The sequence below is a fragment of the Leiobunum rupestre genome, chromosome 1 (genome assembly GCF_980474605.1).
Source record: "Leiobunum rupestre chromosome 1, qqLeiRupe1.1.hap1, whole genome shotgun sequence".
NCBI classification, from domain to species: domain Eukaryota; kingdom Metazoa; phylum Arthropoda; class Arachnida; order Opiliones; family Sclerosomatidae; genus Leiobunum; species Leiobunum rupestre.
Window position 1 is genome coordinate 26,550,229 of NC_143384.1, and position 19,214 is coordinate 26,569,442.

Genomic DNA, 19,214 nt, shown 5'->3' on the forward strand with positions numbered 1-19,214 from the left:
GGGAAGGAAGCTGTACCGTCGGAAGAGACCTAGCAACCAGAATCGCAACGCCGCCCCTGGCGCGGGAGAAAAATACGGTCCACGCGGAACACATCATAAAATCCAAATTAATAGATGGCACCGAGGTCTCCACTAAAATCGCTTATTTTCGAAGAATCGGATAGATTCATGGCCATCTCTAATAACAGGGGCCTTTTCATAATACAGGTCACAATGATAGAGCTGACAGTTGCTGTGTGACCGAGGCTTATGACTGTGATTCCTTAAATCAATATTAGATTCCGTGATTCGAACGAGATTCCGTGATTCGTATGTGATTTATCGATTCGAGTATGATTCCAAGATTCGAATATTCCCAAGATTCCTGATTATATTCTTGATATTCGGAGTCACGGAATCAAGGTCCGTACGAGATTCCTCGAAGTGACGGACCCCTCGGCTGAGACTCAGTTCGTGTCTCCGCCGTTCGACAGAGCCACTTAATTTTTGTACCCCTACTCTTCTATGGAGATGTCCGCTCCTATTGACTGAAGGCAATATCAGTCACGTGCTTCCTCCATGGTATATCCGTCAGGTGTAAGAGGAAAGGATTTAGTTCGTTGTGATCAGTAACACGAGTAAGTCAATGTTATTCCTATATCCGGTCTGTTTCCACCTGACACAAACGCGAGGGCGATAAGATAATACTTTTGTATTGTCTTACCGGGGGAAGAAATTCTAAAGAAAGGGCGAGCGAACGCTCCCTGTCGAAAGCCAACGGGGTGTCAATAGGCTGGCAGAAAATGCGCGGATGCGAACCAAAATTTTGAGAGCGGACCTTCTCCAAAAACCTGTTTTGCGGGAAGCGTAAATGCAAGGGGAAAACGGCCGGTAAGAAAAATTCAAGGGTGACTGGCAGAAGAAATCCTAGGTTTAAGATAAATACACATTATTTTGAAGGAGCAAAAGAGGAAATCACAGGGTTAGAACTGCATTGCTTCTGCGACGCCAGTAAAAGGCGTACGCCAACGCAATTTACATTAGCTTCAAAACTAAATCGGGACAAATATGTCTAAATTTAGTAGCGTCTAAAGCTCGAGTAGCGCCTCTAAAACTAGTAAAAGACCAAGATCTATCTCTGCCCAAATTATAATTAATGGGCTGCTTTTTAGGAGCGAGGCTCACTAATTATGTTAAATCAACCCGTACAAAAATCATCTATAGAAAATCTATAGAAATATATAGAGGTTTACACAAACATCTATATATTTCTATAGATTTTCTATGGACCATTTTTGACCGGGAACATTTGGCCCCTCTCTAGAAAAAATGTATTACTGGACGGATAGCACCATCGCCTTAGCTTGGACGACCGGAATCGCGTAAAATTGGAAACCGAGCTAGCGAAAAAGCAAACCTTAACCGACATCAACGCGAGGGTTCACTGTCCAGGCATACAAAACCCTTCAGACTTTCGAACAAGAGGGATAAAGGGGGAAGAGTTAGAAAACTTCACCCTTTGGTTTAAAGGACCCAAATGGTTAGGGGGAGCTCGAACACAACTGGCCAAAACATTTTCCACCGTTTCCCATGAAAGACAAAAAGTTACGTCATTAGCTCTTAAAACTAAGAAGAAAATGGAATACATAAAATTATTGATTTAGAAAAATTTTAAGAGTATCTGTTTACGTTACGCGTTTTGTCAGTAAAAGAAGCAGGCCCATAACAGCCGAAGAACTGAGATTAGCTGAAATTACCTGGATTAAGTCCATTCAATCAGAAATTTACGCACCCGAAATAAACGCAATAAGAAATGGGGGAAAACTGGACTCCGATTCTAAATTAATCTCGCTTAGCCCTATCCTAAACGATCAAGGACTTCTATGCGTGGTTGGCCACTTGGAGGAATCGTCCTTTATGAGTTATGGTGAAAAACACCACATACTGCTTGATAAAAAAGAAAGATTTGCAAAATTACTTATGATCAGAAGTGACGAAAATGTGAAAACTCCACTCTTACAAGTAGAGTTTTTAATTAGGGAGTTGAGTGAGAAAAGGGAAGGGTAATACCACTCGCCAAAATTATCTCCCAGTTTTGCCCAACTCTGTCCGCGGGTTCAAATACTACCCCAGCTTTTACAGTGCTACAGAGGTGTTAACAGTTTTTTTTACCTTAGCATGCCTGTCAAGTAGAGCGTAGCGTTATATAGTCATTGCTAGCGAGGCAGCGACTGCGAGGTGAGCGCACGAAACACACAGACGGGTTAGTTAAAGAAAGGACAAGATTTTCGATGAAAACCGCAAAAAGCGCGGGGCAGCATTTTAGACAGATTTAATCGGCGTCGCGCTGGAAAATAAACGGTGGCGACGGCGGCGGCGGGCCGACTAAATTTTAAAATCGAGGGCGGCGTAGAAAAAAAATCGGCGTCGACCGCGCGTACTTCGGCGGCGTTGGGGTCTATGGTATAGTTTGGAAATATATAGTTGAAAGAGCCGCCTTCAACGGTGGGTGGTAGGAAATTTAAGGGAAATCGACCTCACTTATCCTGAAATTCAAACCGCTGTTTTAGAAACTGAAGCCATTATTAATTCTCGCCTCATCACCTACGTATATAATGACGTAGGTGAGCCCGCCCCACTGTCCCCAGCTGAAATTATCATAGGACGCAGATTAACCGCTTTACCACTATTAAATCAAATGTAACACTTGGAAATTACCAAAATATTAAAATATAGAGATTCGATAACAAGTAAATTTTGGAGTAGATTCCGAAAAGAATATCTATTAGGTTTAAGAACCGCACACCACGGTGAAACCCCTAAAAATTGTGATAAATAAAAGAAAACGACGTTGTACTCATTGTAGACGATAGACTAAAAAAGCACATGTGACAACTCGGTCGCGTGATTCAAATGGAAAAGGGTCGCGATTCGAATTATAGATGTTGTATAGTTAAGACCGCAAAAGGGTCAACAATTAAACGATCAGTAAAGCACTTGTGTAACTTAGAAATAACCGATGACGCGCACAAATCTTAAAAGGACTAATAATAATAATCAGCTAGGCTAATACCCAAGGCACCACCTTAGGCCTAAGTCATCAAGCGACTTTTGAAGCCTTTTAATTCAGGTGGCCGGGTTACAATGCGTAGGAGGGTGGTGGCAAGCCCTGCATGCCACGCGAGCCAACAACTCCCTACACTAACTATTACCGTTAACCTCCACAAGTGACCTTTCTAATCAATATTCAGGTATTATAGGAGTGTAAAATAATCCGGGTCATGTTCTGTATAACAAATTAAGCATTGTATACCTAACGCTAATTAAAATGTAAAAAAATAACTAATAACCTACATTTAAATAGTAGCCCCTTTTAAGCATTTCTTGTTAGTATATTGTATTCTTATAGTGTTAATGCCACATGTATTAAAAACTTTGTAATTCGAATTTTATACAGCGCGCGATAAAAAAAATGCAAAATTTTAATTACGTAATATCGCGCTTTTTGAGATGCAATAATAATAAAAAACGGTTAGACATTTCAAATATTCAAATGTTAGCGGTTTAGCTGATTTTGCTCTCTCCCAAATTCGTTTAAAATTAAGTTGTTTTATTAAATCCGAGCCCTAATTCTTCGCTGTCGATACCCGATAGTAGGTCATAGTAAATAGTCATAGTTCAGCCATCGCAAACTAACGTAGAACCACATATTAGCATTCTTATCCAATTGTTTTCAATCCTGTTTGATAGTATAAAAGTAGCTATCCCAAATATAAGAACAGGAATATTAAGAGAAGAAAATTAGCAGGAGGTAAATATTGAACTTGAGAAAAAAAGATTTCCGATATTCTACAGTCGAGATACGACTGGCCTGACCGTTCGTGGAATCCGTTGCCACTTGCCAGTCGCCTGATTGATATTCTCTTCGCAACCATGTTAAGAATTATTATTGTATTTGTAGTTTATTGTTTTTTGGAAAAGCTCTGTTACCAGCATCTAGCGTAGATCGTGATAGATCGGACCACGGGTATTTTACATTGTTGTCATGCCGCACGTAACCCAAATACCAAAGGGCGCCGGACACATGCGCGCAGGCTCCGAGTGTTCTTCTAGCGCCTGACTTGCAAGTACAATAATATCCCAATATTGGACCCTCGTCATCAGCGGCTTCTTCGTCCCCTCCATCATCGTTGACTCGATAGGAAATCCGCAGCTGATACCTCGTTGCATCCCTAAATCTAGAAATTATCCTTATCCTTTAAAATCCTGGTTCGCCTAGCATTTCGTCGAATTCAAAAACCTCTGCGTTTTCCCGCTGTCACTTATCTTGTATATATGACGACACTAGTTTTATTTGATAAACTCCGATGGTGAGATCTCTTAAATATTGTAATGGCAAACGCGGAAATCCTAGCTAGTGGTTAGGTCTTAATGCCACCCATTGTGCATTTCTTCTTTTAAGTTGCTCTGCTTCAACTCGGGCTTCAACAATTTTAACCCTGTCGGCCTTTTCAATAATAAATCGCGCTCTCTCAACGGTCGCGTTCTTCATTTCTATGAGTGGGTGGTATTTATTAATTATTGCAGCAGCAATACGATAGAAATGGCCTATATTTAGCACGTGCGCCATCGGTAATATACCGGAAAACAGTTAAAACTTACTTTTGATATGACCATTACGGGCGTCAATTATCCATCTGGTAATTGTAATCAAGCGAGACGCGTTAGCTTCTTCAGTTGGCTATATTACTTTTTTAATTGTATCAAAGAAAAATTGATGGGGGGAGTCAAAAATTGGGTACATCAATCTTTTGTTTGTTACAATTAAAAAAGTAATATAGCCAATTAAGTTATATAAAGTGTTATAATATATTATGTCTCTATCCAATCTGATTATAAACTTAAAACTTACTGCTCTCTCCACCTTATTTTATAATGCAACTGAATAACGATACTGATTAACGGACCTGATTTACTGACGTGTTAACCGGACCTGAATTACTGACTTGATTACCTGACCGGAACCTGAAACTGATTGCGGACATTCCTGACGGACTTAATTACCTTGTTACTCAACTTTTTGAGAAACTGGAGAGAAATGCCGAAAAGAAATAGAGGCACGTGCTTTACGTGTCAATCAATGATGGTCAGGCAGCAAATTGCAAGGATTTATGGGGAAGGCAATAATCATAAACGTGAAATTGCGGTTGGAAGGCGTCATGCGGCAGGTCTGCCACATGTTGAAGTTACCGAGCATACGCGTATTTGCATCAATTGTAATAGATCAATAATTGATGAAATAAGAGCATATGAAGAAAACCCTTCCTGTTTAAAAATGAATGTCTTAACTTAAAGCGCGTGTCAGACACGCGTGAAATGCAATGCACCCAGCCTTTCCATTGATAGCAGAATTCACGTTTCCCTTGCAATAGAAAACACTAGATGCCGCCCGTTCCATCTTGACGAGAAGGGTAACATTTTATCTTTATTACAAACCGTACGAAATTAAAGGAGACCAATTACAACTTTTTTAACGAAATTGCGATCTGCGGCCAATAATTGTTAGGAGTTGAATTTAGATATTATAGTAGGCAAAATACCAGTATGCCCATATATATCTAACGTGCGAAAGTCGTTAATGCAACGATTTGTACCAGATAATCTGAGTTTTGGGGCTATCATTAAAGATGATTTTATTCAGAGACATAACGCCTTTCACAAATGAACTATACAATCCGCAGCCTGATATTCCTAGAGCCATTGCTTACATGGATGTTCGGAACGTATTGCGATATATCAAAAAGCATCAGTTTTAGGGTTCTACGGCAATATCAGCTAAGTTATCACTTTAATAGCTGAAAAACAATTGGCTTGATTACTATATTAGAGTACTTTGTCCCTTTTGTAGTTGATACATACTAAGCACAATATTAGATATATTGGGTGCTTTCGACGTTTTGAAATATCTTTATTTTTATTCAATCAAATTTAATTTTATTTGATTAAGAAAAAAATACCATGATGTTAGAAGGCTACTTGTAAGCCCTCTTTTAAATATATTTAAATACAATGTAATTTTTTGTTAAATCAACGGTTTTTATTATGCACAATATTTAAAAATAATATATTTAAATTTATAAAATTAAAAGATTATAAACCAAAAAAGAAAATGCACTCAAGAAATATTTATAAAATCAATAATTGATCGAAACAGAGGAAAATAAAAATTATTTTTTACATATGAGCCTTATTCCCTTATAATTACATTTTTTTATTAACATTTTAAATTTTAAACTAGTAGGGGCATTTTGTATATCTGGTTTCCAAGAAATATAGGCATTAGCACCATGGTAAAACCATGATCTTAGTCCAGTTTTACACTAAGGAATTTTTAAACTTTGTGAAATGTTAGGTTTGGTTCATTTAAACCCATTATAAATATCGTTTTATAATGTAATTAGACTTTCTCGAGAATAATGAAATTGCTGTTTGACATTTAGAATATTAAAATTTAAGAAAATGTGTTTGCCTTTTATACCAAATTTATTAAACGCTCATGTGTTACACTGTCGAACGCTTTGCGCAAGGCTTAGAATAACCCTTGCAAATAAAGTCTATGTCTAAAGTGTCCAGGATTTTTTTATAAATCCTTGCTAGAGCATTCTCAGTTCCACAGTCGGATTGGAATCCAATTTGATAATCTGATAATCAGTTAAATATTTTTTTAGCGAAAGAATTGTGTCTAATAAAAAATGCTTTATTAAAAACTTTGGCAATAAACGATAGTAAAGAAATTGGTTTTTAGTTTGTAGGGTTATTAGAATCTAGTTTTTTTAAGTTGGGAGAATAACAGTGTTTTTCAGTTTTTTGGGTACTTCCATTAACGGATCACTACTATTCCAAACATGAATCTCTCCAAGTAGGATACCAAAAAATAACGAAACTTCTAATAAAGTTTCGCTTTTAACGCTCATTGCTTTACAAAAACTTAGTAAAAGAACAGTACTAATAAAATCTTCCTAAAGAATTTTCAATGTTTTGCATAACCACAGTGGCCTATATGTATCTCACGCAAAACGAGCTTATGTTCAAAGGAATAGATCTCTATAGATTTCGTATTTTTGAAAACAAAATTCCTTGATATTTAGTATAAAATATGCATAACTAATAATTTTAATTGTTTAAAAAAAATCTTACATAAACATCCCATATGATTTTCAAAGGAATATTCGCCGTTAGAGTTGTTAAAGCAGATGTTAAAAAAAACTTTAAAAGGGATCTTGGATGAATGTTTAAGGAGAAAGACTCAACTGATATTCTAGATTGATTTTTAAGAAAAATTTTATAAAGGTTTCGATAATCGGTTTAAATAAGAATAATAACATAATCTAAAACACCAAATTATTAAAGATTTGGCTATAACGCTTGATATTGAAAATAGTTTTGTCAGAATGATACAGTTTTAAAGAGTTTTATATTTAGATATTGCTTTGAAGTTCTGCGTGTTTTGATAGTTCAGAAAACCATGACTTGCTATCTCTTTTAAGATCATGAGGAGCGCCAAATTCGACGATTTTCCCTTGAGAGAGAACCATCACCCTGAAAATAAATCCATATCTTATTCAACTGTGAAATGAATTTTTAAATTTAAAAATTCGGATAGTATAACATAATTACACTCTGATTAATTTTTGCAATTTTTATTGTTATTGGCCTACGATTTACGGAGTGAGTGGCTGAAATTATTTCATTTGGAAATATCATGTTACCTCTATAGCCGCACTACCAGACATTTTGTATTTTATAATTATTAATTTTGGCCTTTAATTTGTGAAAATGAAAGTTACTTTAACATGTTTAGTTTCAAAACCTAACGATATCTTTTCCAGCTCATGTGATTAATATATTTGAATATGGAATTTTCCAAGTAATGGAGCCCCCGTCTAAAAATCTTAAAATTAAATTTAAATAATTATTTCTCAAATCATGCCTGATAGTTTTTCGAACATATCATTAAAAACAATCTCAAACCTTTTTTTAATTGCATAGGTTATGAAGATACTTAAAATATGTTAAAATATATTCATTTTTCTATGAGAAATCACAATGAAAACCATCAAAGTTCGATATACTTAGTATCTGGAAAACCTTAAAAAGTAAAACAGCCCTTTTGGGATAAGTAGCCAGCACTTGGCTAGATGATGCAAAATTGAATTGCTATCGGTTGCTTGGTATATAGTTACAGTTCAAACAATTATATCGTCTTTTACGATTGGATGAAAGCTTTTCCCAAAATAGTTTCATTTAGCAAGGGTGACAATTTTTTTCAAATGTCTCCAGTTTACTCCAGAAAGTTTATTTGAGTTTGGCAGATTGTGAAAATACTAAACGCGCGTTGCCCTGTGGAACACCAGAAACATTTGGCTATAGGACCGTGCTTTGATTGGTTCCGCTTGATCACCGCGTGCGTTCCGCATATAGTTGCAAGTTGACTTTGGATTAGTGTGGTTCCTTAGGTAGTAACCAAACTGATGATGATTCAAGTTGACGCGCGGCAATATGTCTAAGAAATCTTTGAGATTGTAATTCTTGAAATAAAGTGTATGTCTTTGTTTTAAGGATATTCGAAGAACATATTAATAAGTCAATTGCGTGTATTTTTACCTGTCGTAGTCCATGATAGTGTTTATTCTATGCGCAATGGTGATTATTGTGCAAAATTTAAATTGGTCCCGAATTGTGGCTTGAATGAGATTGTCCGTTTCCATGTCCACAGAAGCCGTCGCTTCATCCATCATCAAAATCTTCGTCTTCCTTATAAGCGCTCTTGCCAAACAGACCAGTTGGCGCTGGCCAACGCTAAACACATAAATAAATCTATCCTTATTAATAATTACTATTTCGTTGTTCCCAATATAGATGAAACAAACCATCATACAAGTTTGAATTATTTCATAAAATTTTGAGTCATGTGACAAACAATTTCATTAAATGATAGACCAAAGAATTAATCATGATTTTTACTATAGACGACTTTAAGCATAGCTACACCAACTTAGCCTCTAGAGCCCAATAATATTTATATTATTTTACCGAATAGTAGGATAAAATAAATCGATGAGTGTGGGGTAACAGCTCTGTATTTGAAATAAAGTAAAGTATTTAAAATAAAATATTTCAAAATTCAATGATGGGCATTCTTCAAAATTTGGTGAAAACTCACTCCACCTCATTCACGTTTCTAAAATTTTATACTGAAACTCATCTCCTCTAACCACCGTAAAATAACTTTTTATCTCATCTCATCTCACAGAATTTGGCTAATTTATCTAACCAAGCACACACTCCCACTAATTTTGTTGAAATTCTTATCTCATCTCAGATCTTTTTCCGTTTATGGAAGTCATAAAATATCTCCTTTCAATCTCCTCTCTCTGAAATGCTCATCGACTTTTAAGTTTCGCCGTTTGTTCCAGGTTAAGGTACTTTTAAAGAACAATGAGTTTTAAAAGGCAAAACATCCAGTGAACTTCAGTTAGTATGTAGCGCCGTTCTTCCGGGTACTTAAGTTCATATAATCACCTAGATTGAACGTCGCTACATTGAAGAATTTCATAGGCGTTAAATGATTAATATCAAATAGTATGCGTTTAAATATGAAGAGTTTAAAGTCGTTTGCCACGCGGAATATTACCAAACAAATCTGGTCGAAACGCTTTCTGGTAAGAACTGGTGAAATTTCGCTGAATGAGTTCCAAATATCCCTTTTTTAAAAGTATTCCCAAACTGCAGACCCGTATCAAAATCGTTATTCACAAAGCTAAAAATTCTGAAAAAAATCTGACCTTAAATTCTGTCCACCTTCCATCATTTCGTGATTTAACCCATTTGTGTACGTCTTCACGAGAGTTTTCAAATGAGCTAATTCTAAAGCTGTCCAGAGTTCGTCGTCACTGTTTAAGTTGAAAGGGTCCAAGTTGAATCTGAGGGTTCCGGAGTAGAGAACAGGATCCTGTGGAATGATGGTGATTCTGGATCTCAGATCGTGTAGACCCAGTTTGCTGATATCTTGCCCGTCGATAATAATTTCTCCGTTTGCTGGCTCAATCATCCGAAACAGAGCCAATGCCAAAGAAGATTTTCCAGCGCCTGTTCTTCCTACCACTCCAACCTATTAATTAAATAGATATTGCTTTGAATATCTTGGAAATGCTTACAATCTTTGTAATTTTCATAACAAAGGTCACAACAAAGTAAAAAACAAATGTGAAATTATACAGGGTGTTTCGAAATGCTCTGACTGGACATTTTTTTCAGAAACTGCAAAAGATGGAATTTTCATGGTATTATTTCTAGTGTGGGATCGCTTTAAATCCTTAATTTCAGAAATATCAGAAATAATTTCGGGTTTTTGTAAAGAATGATTTTTCACCGGTAGGTGCTAGAAAAAACGTTTAAATGATAAAGTTGTAGAGTGCTGTTCAAAGATATGCATTTCATTGGAAAATAACACTTTTTCACGAAGATATGAGCTGATGATAAAACAATCTGTCCATAGGGGCCAATAGCCTTCGCATTTTGTACATAAATGATAGAAATGTCTTAAAGATTTAATTTAACAATTCATTCGAATAAACATAAGAATTTTACAAGTGAGGTTCTATGATACATCCGTTTGCCGCGATACATGTTTGGGCACGATGAAGCATTTTTTGAAAAGTGCGTCTGATCATATCAGGAGTGAGAAGTTCGAAGGCTGCAATGATTCGGTGACGCAAATCTCTGGTGCTTTGATGAACCCCCACAAGAAAAAGGCCTTAATTGGCGTTTTGGTAAATTACATGTACATTTTTTAAGGAATTTAATCTTTCAACGTGATTTCTTTCATTTACGTACAAAAATTCGATGGCTATTGGCCCTTATGGACAATTTCTTTTCATCAGCTAATATCTTCGTGAAAAAGTGTTCGTTGCCAATGAAACCAGTTTCTTTGAACATTTTCTACAGCACTCTACAACTTTCTCCTTGAAACGGTTTTTCTAGCACCTATCTGTGAATTTTTTTTTTACGAAAACCCGAAATTATTTCCGATTTTTCTGAAATTTAGGATTTAAAGCGAACCTACTCTAAAAATAATACCCTGAAAATTTCGCCCAGTCAGAGTAATTCAAAACACCCTTTATAGCAAAATCAACTATTTATATTTCAATATTATTTGGGTTTAACAATTATTTTAATTTTTTAGTTTTGTTTGGTTATTATAAGCTACTATTAAAGAATAGAACGAAAGACCATTATTTTTTGAAGTTTTTAGCAGGTTGACAGATAATGTTAAGTGTTTGTTTTCACAAAAAATTAATTTACGGCTTTCAGTGGTTCTGTAGACCATGCATCTTAAATCTTAATAATAATTTTTAAACTACCTAATTACTTACTTTTTCCATTGGATTAACAACGAATGATATGTTATTTAAAACCAGATCCAGTCCTTCTCGGTAGCGAGTTGAATAATTCCGAAATATAATTTGACCTTTCTCAGGCCATTGTTTCGGTAGACGCGCTTCTGGTCTATTCCAATCTGCCTGTTTGGGACAAAAACGTCCATGATATTATACAGCCATTAATACACTTTGTGACGCTTGTACTCAAGACTAATTCTTTGTTGAGTACTTAACTTATTGTTTTGTAACATACACATTTTTCCTTCAAAATCACGCGCATCTTTAACATTACTGATCAATAATGAAAATGTGCAATTTATTTTATTTACTAGAATGAAACGTTTCCGAGATCTTTCAATTCCAAATGGAATTGTCGGGCATGGGAAGGCCATTAGTTTTCAGATCCGTAGCCCATGTGGCATTGATAAAAAATAGTTGGAAGGTACCTTGAATTCTGGCGAAGGAATGAATCTGACTGGGGTTCGTCGCTGCTTTTACGGCGTCGATTAGTTCTTTATTTGAGTATGGATAAATAGCGGAGTCGATTAAAATACCGTGTGCGGCGGTAAACTTCTTGTTCGTCGAATTTGAAGTATTCGGCTTCGAGTGAATAACGTATTTTTTTTGTTGAATGCGGTTTGGGCGATTCGTGTTGGGTTGTCGTACATTCCTAGCGGCGATGTTGGCGAAGGATGATCGGTTCATGTTGGTTGAATTCAAGTTCGAGTTGAGTGGGTTAGGCTTGGCGGAGTCCGCCGAGATAGAGTCGGGTGGCGCGAGACCTTTTGAAGCCATCGGCGCGAGAATTGAAAGTTGAAACTCCGCGCGCGCGCGAAATTAAAAACTTTCAGAAGGCACGAAGCCTAAAAAGCCGAAAAATCGACTTTTTCACGAAAACTAGTTTTCCGAAAAACGCTCGGAAAACCGAAAATATCGGTCCTTTTGGGAAAATTCTTTCACCCAAAGGAAGCAGAAACCTTCACGAACCGGAAATATATAAAAATAAAGCCGTTACGGCACTTTAAACTATAGAAATACTCTTAAAATCGGGAGCGTTTTTTAACAAGGAAGATATAGGAGATCTTCCTTGTTTTTATTGAGAGATAGGGAAACTAGCAATGGTACTATAGGCAAAGTCATTGACATTATCTATACTTCCACCGATACTCGCGAGTATTTAAACGAGTTGCCACTTTGGGTGCTTGTTAATTTTCCAACATACTCAGGTCCGTCGTTATACAACAATCTGATACCGATCCCACCAGTCACCGTTTCGTTTAAAAAGGGGGCGGCCACTTGTATTCGTAAGCAATTCCCACTGCAACTTGCTTACGCAATCAGCATTCATCGTTCCCAGGGCTTAACACTTGAGCAAGCAGTTGTTGATCTCGGACCCAACGAATTCGCTCTCGGCATGGCATACGTTGCCGTTTCGCGCGTAAAAACATTGGACGGCATAATTTTCGATCCTGGATTTAAAGGCCTAGGTTTTTTGCTGCCTGTCCCCCTTTAAATTAACTTAGTGGAGCACAAATACCCTGGTGGTAGGCCAACCGCTGAACATGTTGGCCTAATTTAAAGAGTGACAGGCAGAAGAAAACCTAGGCCTTTAACGTAGAACGACTTTTGAAAGTCAATAGTGAGACCGGGCTAGCTTTCAAAAAAAAAGAACTGGAGAGGCTGAAACTACTATGATATGTATGTCATAAAAATAAAAGTTATTACCTTAATTTCTTTAAATGTGTGTTCAATATTTGAATTATTTATATTGTCGCTAGCTCGTCAGGCCCGTACATGAGGGGCGCCAGGGGATGCTCAGCACCCCCAAATGAGTACTTGAGCATCCCCAATTTACTAATTTCAAAGGTGGGGAGATAAAAATGACTAAAGGCATTGGCACCCTCAAAAAGAATTTGAGCGCCCCCGAGTTTTGACGGCTGTGTACGGGCCTGTAGCTCGTTCCGCTCAGGTTTTTGTCAAAAATCCCCGTTGGGGTTTTGTGACGCCCTAGTATTATAGTTGTTTTAGGTTATGATTCAAATGAATTTGGAAAAAATTTGCTATAGCTTTTAAGTATATTTTGCACGATGATGGATACCAAAATTTCAAACCTAAATTTAGTAAAAGGTTGCTCAATGAAAATTTTTCACTCGTTAACATATTCAGTGGGTGAACAGAAGACTTCGCTCTCAAAACACTGAAGCTTCCATCAGTCCAGTAACTTAACCATATGCAAATTTTTCATCAGTTCAATTGAACCAAAAACATTTTCTACGTTATTAGTACTTTGCACAGCTATTCTGACTTGAACCTGGTTTTTTAATGCTTGTTGAATTAAATGGATAAATTACTTCAGCTTTTATATAAATTATATAGGTAGGATAGAAAAAAATCTTATTCAAAAGCTAAAGTATATTTTTTTATTTAACACCATCACTTAAAAACAACCTTGCCCAAGTCTGATAAGCTGTGTTGGGTAATTTTTCGATTTAATAATTGTAATTCTGGAAAAAAAATTGCATGCAATTAAGTTATCACATTGAAAGAAGCTTCAGTGTTTTCATAGTGAAATGTAAGGGAAGTTGACTTTAAATATAGTGGAAAATTACCTTTGTTATTCTATGTTCACCCACTGAGTAATGAGTATGGTAGCAGATGAAAAAAATTAATTAGCCAAACTAATACTGTAATATATGCAAAGTTTTCACTCAGAATCAAAATTATTGAATCCAAAAATATTTAGCTATTTTATTATTACCCTACAGAGCTAGTCAGACTTAGGGAAGCTTGTTTTAAGATAAATTAAAAATGAATTTGGAAAAAAAATAGCTTGCGCTTTTAAATTTACGATACAGATTGGATCACATTTAATGTGATGATTCTGAGTGAAAAATTTGCATAAGTCAAAGTTATTGGATTGCAGGAAACTTTAGTGTTTTCAGGGTGAAATTTAAGGGAAGTTGCCGTTAAATATAGTTGAAAATTATCTTTTCAAAGTCTGTGTTCACCCAATGAATATGTTAGGAAGTGTAAAAATTTCATTTAGCAAGCTTTTATTAAATTTTATTTTGAAATTTTGGTATCCACCCTGTATCGTATATTTAAAAGCTCAAGCATTTTTCTTCCAAATTCATTTTAACCAAATCTTAAAACAAGCTTCCCTACACATAACTGAACCAAGAAATATTTATCTACGTTATTAGTCCTCTACACAACTATTCTGACTTGCACTAGGTTTTTAAAGTGATGGTTAAATTATAATCAAAAAAATAAATTATTTCAGGTTTTATATAAATGATATAGGGTGGATCCAAAAAAATCTTATTTAAAAGCTGAAGTAATTTTTTTTAAATTGCACACTATCACTTAAAAACCACCATGCCCAAGTCTGATAAGCTGTGTTGGGTAATTTTTCGATTCAATAATTGTAATTCTGGGAAAAAAATTGCATGCAATTAAGTTATCACATTGAAAGAAGCTTCAGTGTTTTCATAGTGAAATGTAAGGAAAGTTGGCTTTAAATATAGTGGAAAATTATCTTTGTTATTCTATGTTCACCCATTGAGAATGGTAGCAGGTGATATAAAAAATAATTAGCCAACCTAATACTGTAATATATGCAAAATTTTCACTAAGAATCACAATTATTAAACCCAAAAAATATTTCGCTATTTTATTATTACCTTACAAAGCTAGTCAGACTTAGGGAAGCTTGTTTTAAGATATGGTTAGAATTAATTTGAAAAAAAAATGCTTGAGATTTTAAATGATACAGGGTGGATACCAAAATTTAAGAAAAGCTTGCTAAATGAAATTTTTTCACTTCCTAACATATTCAATGGGTGAACACAGACTTAAAAAGATAATTTTCAACTATGTTGAAAGGAAACTTCCCTTAATTATCACCCTGAAAACACTGAAGTTTCCTTCAATCCAATAACTTTAACATATGCAAATTTTTCACTCGAATCATCACATTAACTGAACCAAGAAATATTTATCTCTGTTAATAGTACTCTACACAGCTATTCAGACTTGCAAAGTTTTTAAAGTGATGGTTAAATTAGAATAAAAAATGGTATGTAAATGATATAGGGTGGATACAAAAAAAATCTTATTTAAAAGCTGAAGTATTTTTTTTTAAATTGAACACCATCACTTAAAAACAACCTTGCCTAAGTCTGAATACCTGTGTTGGGTAATTTTAAGGTGGTTACGTAGTTTTTCTCTTCAATAATTGTGATGCTGGAAAATAAAACTGCATGTAATAAAGTTATGGCAATGAAGGAAGTATCAATGTTTTTACAGTGAAATGTAAGGGAAGTTGCCTTTAACTATAGTTAAAAATTATCTTTGTTAGTCTATGTGTGACCATTGGGTATGGTAGCAGATGAAAAATTTTATTTAACCAACTCAATACTGTAATATATGATTTTTTTAACCCAGAACCACAATTATTGGACCAAAAGATATTTAACCACTTTTGTATTTTAAAAAGTTGGCGAAATGAAAATTTTACACCTGATACCGTATTCAATGGGTGAACACAAACTAATGATGTTTCTTTTCAGCTACTTTTAAAGGAAACTATTTTATTTCACTACGATAACTTTAATATATTCAATTTGTTTTGCCCTAAATCACAATTATTGAATCCAAAAATATTTAACAACCCTTTTATTACTTTACATAGTTATTCAGATGGTATCAAATTTAAAAAAGCTCTAGCGTGTATACCACCAAAATGTCACTTATTTTAAAATTTAGGTTATTGTTTTAAAACCTCTAAAAACCACCTTGCCCAAGTCTTGAAGTAGGGGATTACATTTTCTTTATTCAATAAATGTGATTCTGGGTGATATGTAAGAGAAGTTGCCTTTAAATATCTTCAAAAATTATCTTTCTTAGTCTGTGGTCACCCATTGAGTAAGCTAGGTGAAAAAAAACAATTTAGATCCCTTTTTAAAATTGAGTTTAAAATTTGGTTATCTATTTAAACGTTTTTACTAAAAATAATTGCAATTTTATTTTAATCACTACCGCTGAAAGATCCTACCTAAAATCTTAATGACTATGCTTAATGTGCATATGTTTTTGGTTCAATAATTGTGATTTTGTATGAAGAATTTCCAGTTATTAAAATTATTATATTGTTTAGCAGCAGTACACTCATAGAAGACATTGAACACTGATGAAGAGTTTAATTCAAATTGAAAAACATTTTGGCTGAATTTATTAAAATCAAGATTGAGAAATGGAAACAACTGGATTCCAGGATTTGACTAAAGTTTCATCTCGAGTATCTCCATCAATGGCAATCAGACAAGAAAGCTGAAGCTGATAATTTCAAAAAACATCAATTGTTAAATTAAATTAAAGGTCTATCTTTTTTCTGCCTGTTACCCTTTAAATTTACTTCCCTGCCGCACAAATAACGTTTCCTGCAGTTGGCCTACCACCAGGATATTTGTGTGGCAGGAAAGTAAATTTAAAGGGTGACAGGAAGAAGAAAACCTAACCCTTTAAGTATTAAATAGCATAAAATTATCGTTTATTATTTAATTTCACCGAAATACAAGTGTTAACGAAAGTTGACAGATTTTATTTTATTAATTGATTTGAAAATTTGAACTTTAAATTTTATAAATTGTATAGGTATTTTTAGTGAAAAGAATCTTGGTGAGGTGTATGCACTTTTTGATGTTTTAAAAATTTTGTTCACATAACCTGATTTGATTAAATTGCTGTATCATGTTATTCAAATAAAAAAGTTCATCAATAATTTAGTTTTATCTATTTAAATTTAAAATTGCCATTCATGTAAAACTATCATGTAGTAATTAATATTTTGAATTAATTTTGGGTAGGCCTATAGCCCCAGCATAATTTTTGCGACAACAGGATAATAAAGTTCTATTGTTAAATTACCGTAAACGTAATGGGAAATTTAATGTTGGAACAACAGCAATTTAAAATTTACTGTTAATGGTACTTTATATTTCTCGTGTCTAGAACAGGTTTTTACTTGCTACGTTTACATGAAAACATACCTGTAATTTTACAGGAATTTTCCTGGTAATTTTCTACCATTTAAATTCCAGTAAATTTTAACAGCAATTTTTAACAGTGTAGAGCGTTTAATTTAAAGCATTTAATTTATTATTCCATAAGTATTACGTCACGTTGGGTAAATTCCGAAGCACGAACGGTTCAACTCTGAATCTTGCATAATAATGAGACATCCAGGCTGCTTTGACTTTTTCCTGTAAAACCAAGATAATTTCAAAGATGTATTTAAATTTGCGATGACAGTTTTCAAATCGAATCGTAAACACAAAATTTCTTATTCGTGTTTAAATTGTAAATAAATAAAAAAATCACATCGTAAAGATCTAACCTTGAAACGTTCTAGTAGAATTTGACTGTTGTGTTTGATTACCGTTTTAGCGTTGTCGTTCATGTCTCGCGGATTAATATGAGGTTTGGTTTTACGATTACCTGTAATTTTACAGGAATTTTCCTGGTAATTTTCTACCATTTAAATTCCAGTAAATTTTAACAGCAATTTTTAACAGTGTAGAGCGTTTAATTTAAAGCATTTAATTTATTATTCCATAAGTATTACGTCACGTTGGGTAAATTCCGAAGCACGAACGGTTCAACTCTGAATCTTGCATAATAATGAGACATCCAGGCTGCTTTGACTTTTTCCTGTAAAACCAAGATAATTTCAAAGATGTATTTAAATTTGCGATGACAGTTTTCAAATCGAATCGTAAACACAAAATTTCTTATTCGTGTTTAAATTGTAAATAAATAAAAAAATCACATCGTAAAGATCTAACCTTGAAACTTTCTAGTAGAATTTGACTGTTGTGTTTGATTACCGTTTTAGCGTTGTCGTTCATGTCTCGCGGATTAATATGAGGTTTGGTTTTACGATTACCACATCAAAGACGGAGGAACACCTTTATGCCGTTTCAATTAAAGCTCCACCAAAATTATTTTCGCACACAATTTCAACGTCAGTTATGTCCATCGAGAAACTAAGAAATCTCCAAATATTTTGCATTATATTTATCTGAAGAGTTACGCTTTAAGAGTCGAACGCATTGAGCTCATCAACCGAAAAGTAAATATACTTTGTCTTCGCTCTAGTTATTTCTGTCATTGTTTTGGAAAATATAAGTGCTTGGTAAACGAAACTTAACTAACGTTCAAAGTTTTATTAAAACTTTTGTAGGGCAAAAACCATTACTAACTTTTACATTACGAAGAGGGGCTCCCAAAGACGTCGTTAATAACTATCGCCAAAACCATTAACAAAGTTAAATAGAAATTTCTACTGTAGTCATCGTTAGTACAGTATAATTCTTGTTTTGTAGTCTAATGTTTTGTGAAAGTGCTATTAAATAAATTTATAAACTTTGTGGCTCAAATTTAGTGTTAGGGAAGTAGACAGTTATAGGTATAAGTTTGTCTGTGAAATATGTGGTAAAACGTGGGCTCTATTAAATTATTTTAAGTAACATCAACGTGCTCATGAGATCAATGCACCTGGCCCTTTAAATTCTACGATTTTACCTGGCACACAGTCTTCCGTCCCAATGCAACATTCACTACCGTTTCCTCACCCATCTTCCACGATTCAAGTCCTCCAACCTAATCCAACCTACCCGAGAACTTTCGCACCTACTCCACCAACCCTTGCCACATGTCCACCAGTTTGAACAAAATTTGTCGATGGTAGGGTGACAAGAGCTAGATCAATCTGTCCTGGAATTACCCACGCGT

General features: G+C 34.8%; 2 protein-coding genes across 2 annotated transcripts in view; one reads left to right on the forward strand and one right to left on the reverse strand.

Moving 5' to 3' along the window:
- Positions 1-16,982, forward strand: part of LOC149961987 (uncharacterized) — a 53,166-nt gene extending 36,184 nt beyond the window's left edge. The window contains exon 5 of the mRNA XM_090173137.1: positions 16,579-16,982. Coding sequence (XP_090029263.1) covers positions 16,579-16,612 — 34 coding nt within the window. The 3' untranslated portion in view covers positions 16,613-16,982. The remainder of the gene's footprint in view (positions 1-16,578) is intronic.
- On the reverse strand, positions 7,400-11,525 carry LOC149961988 (ATP-binding cassette sub-family C member 1-like). Its single transcript, XM_090172970.1, has 4 exons — positions 11,415-11,525; positions 9,825-10,150; positions 8,644-8,838; positions 7,400-7,578 (listed from the first exon to the last, which is right to left on the reverse strand). The coding sequence occupies exons 1-4, from the start codon at positions 11,421-11,423 to the stop codon at positions 7,458-7,460; spliced, it is 651 nt and encodes a 216-aa protein (XP_090029096.1). The 5' UTR covers positions 11,424-11,525; the 3' UTR covers positions 7,400-7,457.
- Positions 16,983-19,214: the final 2,232 nt, after the last annotated feature.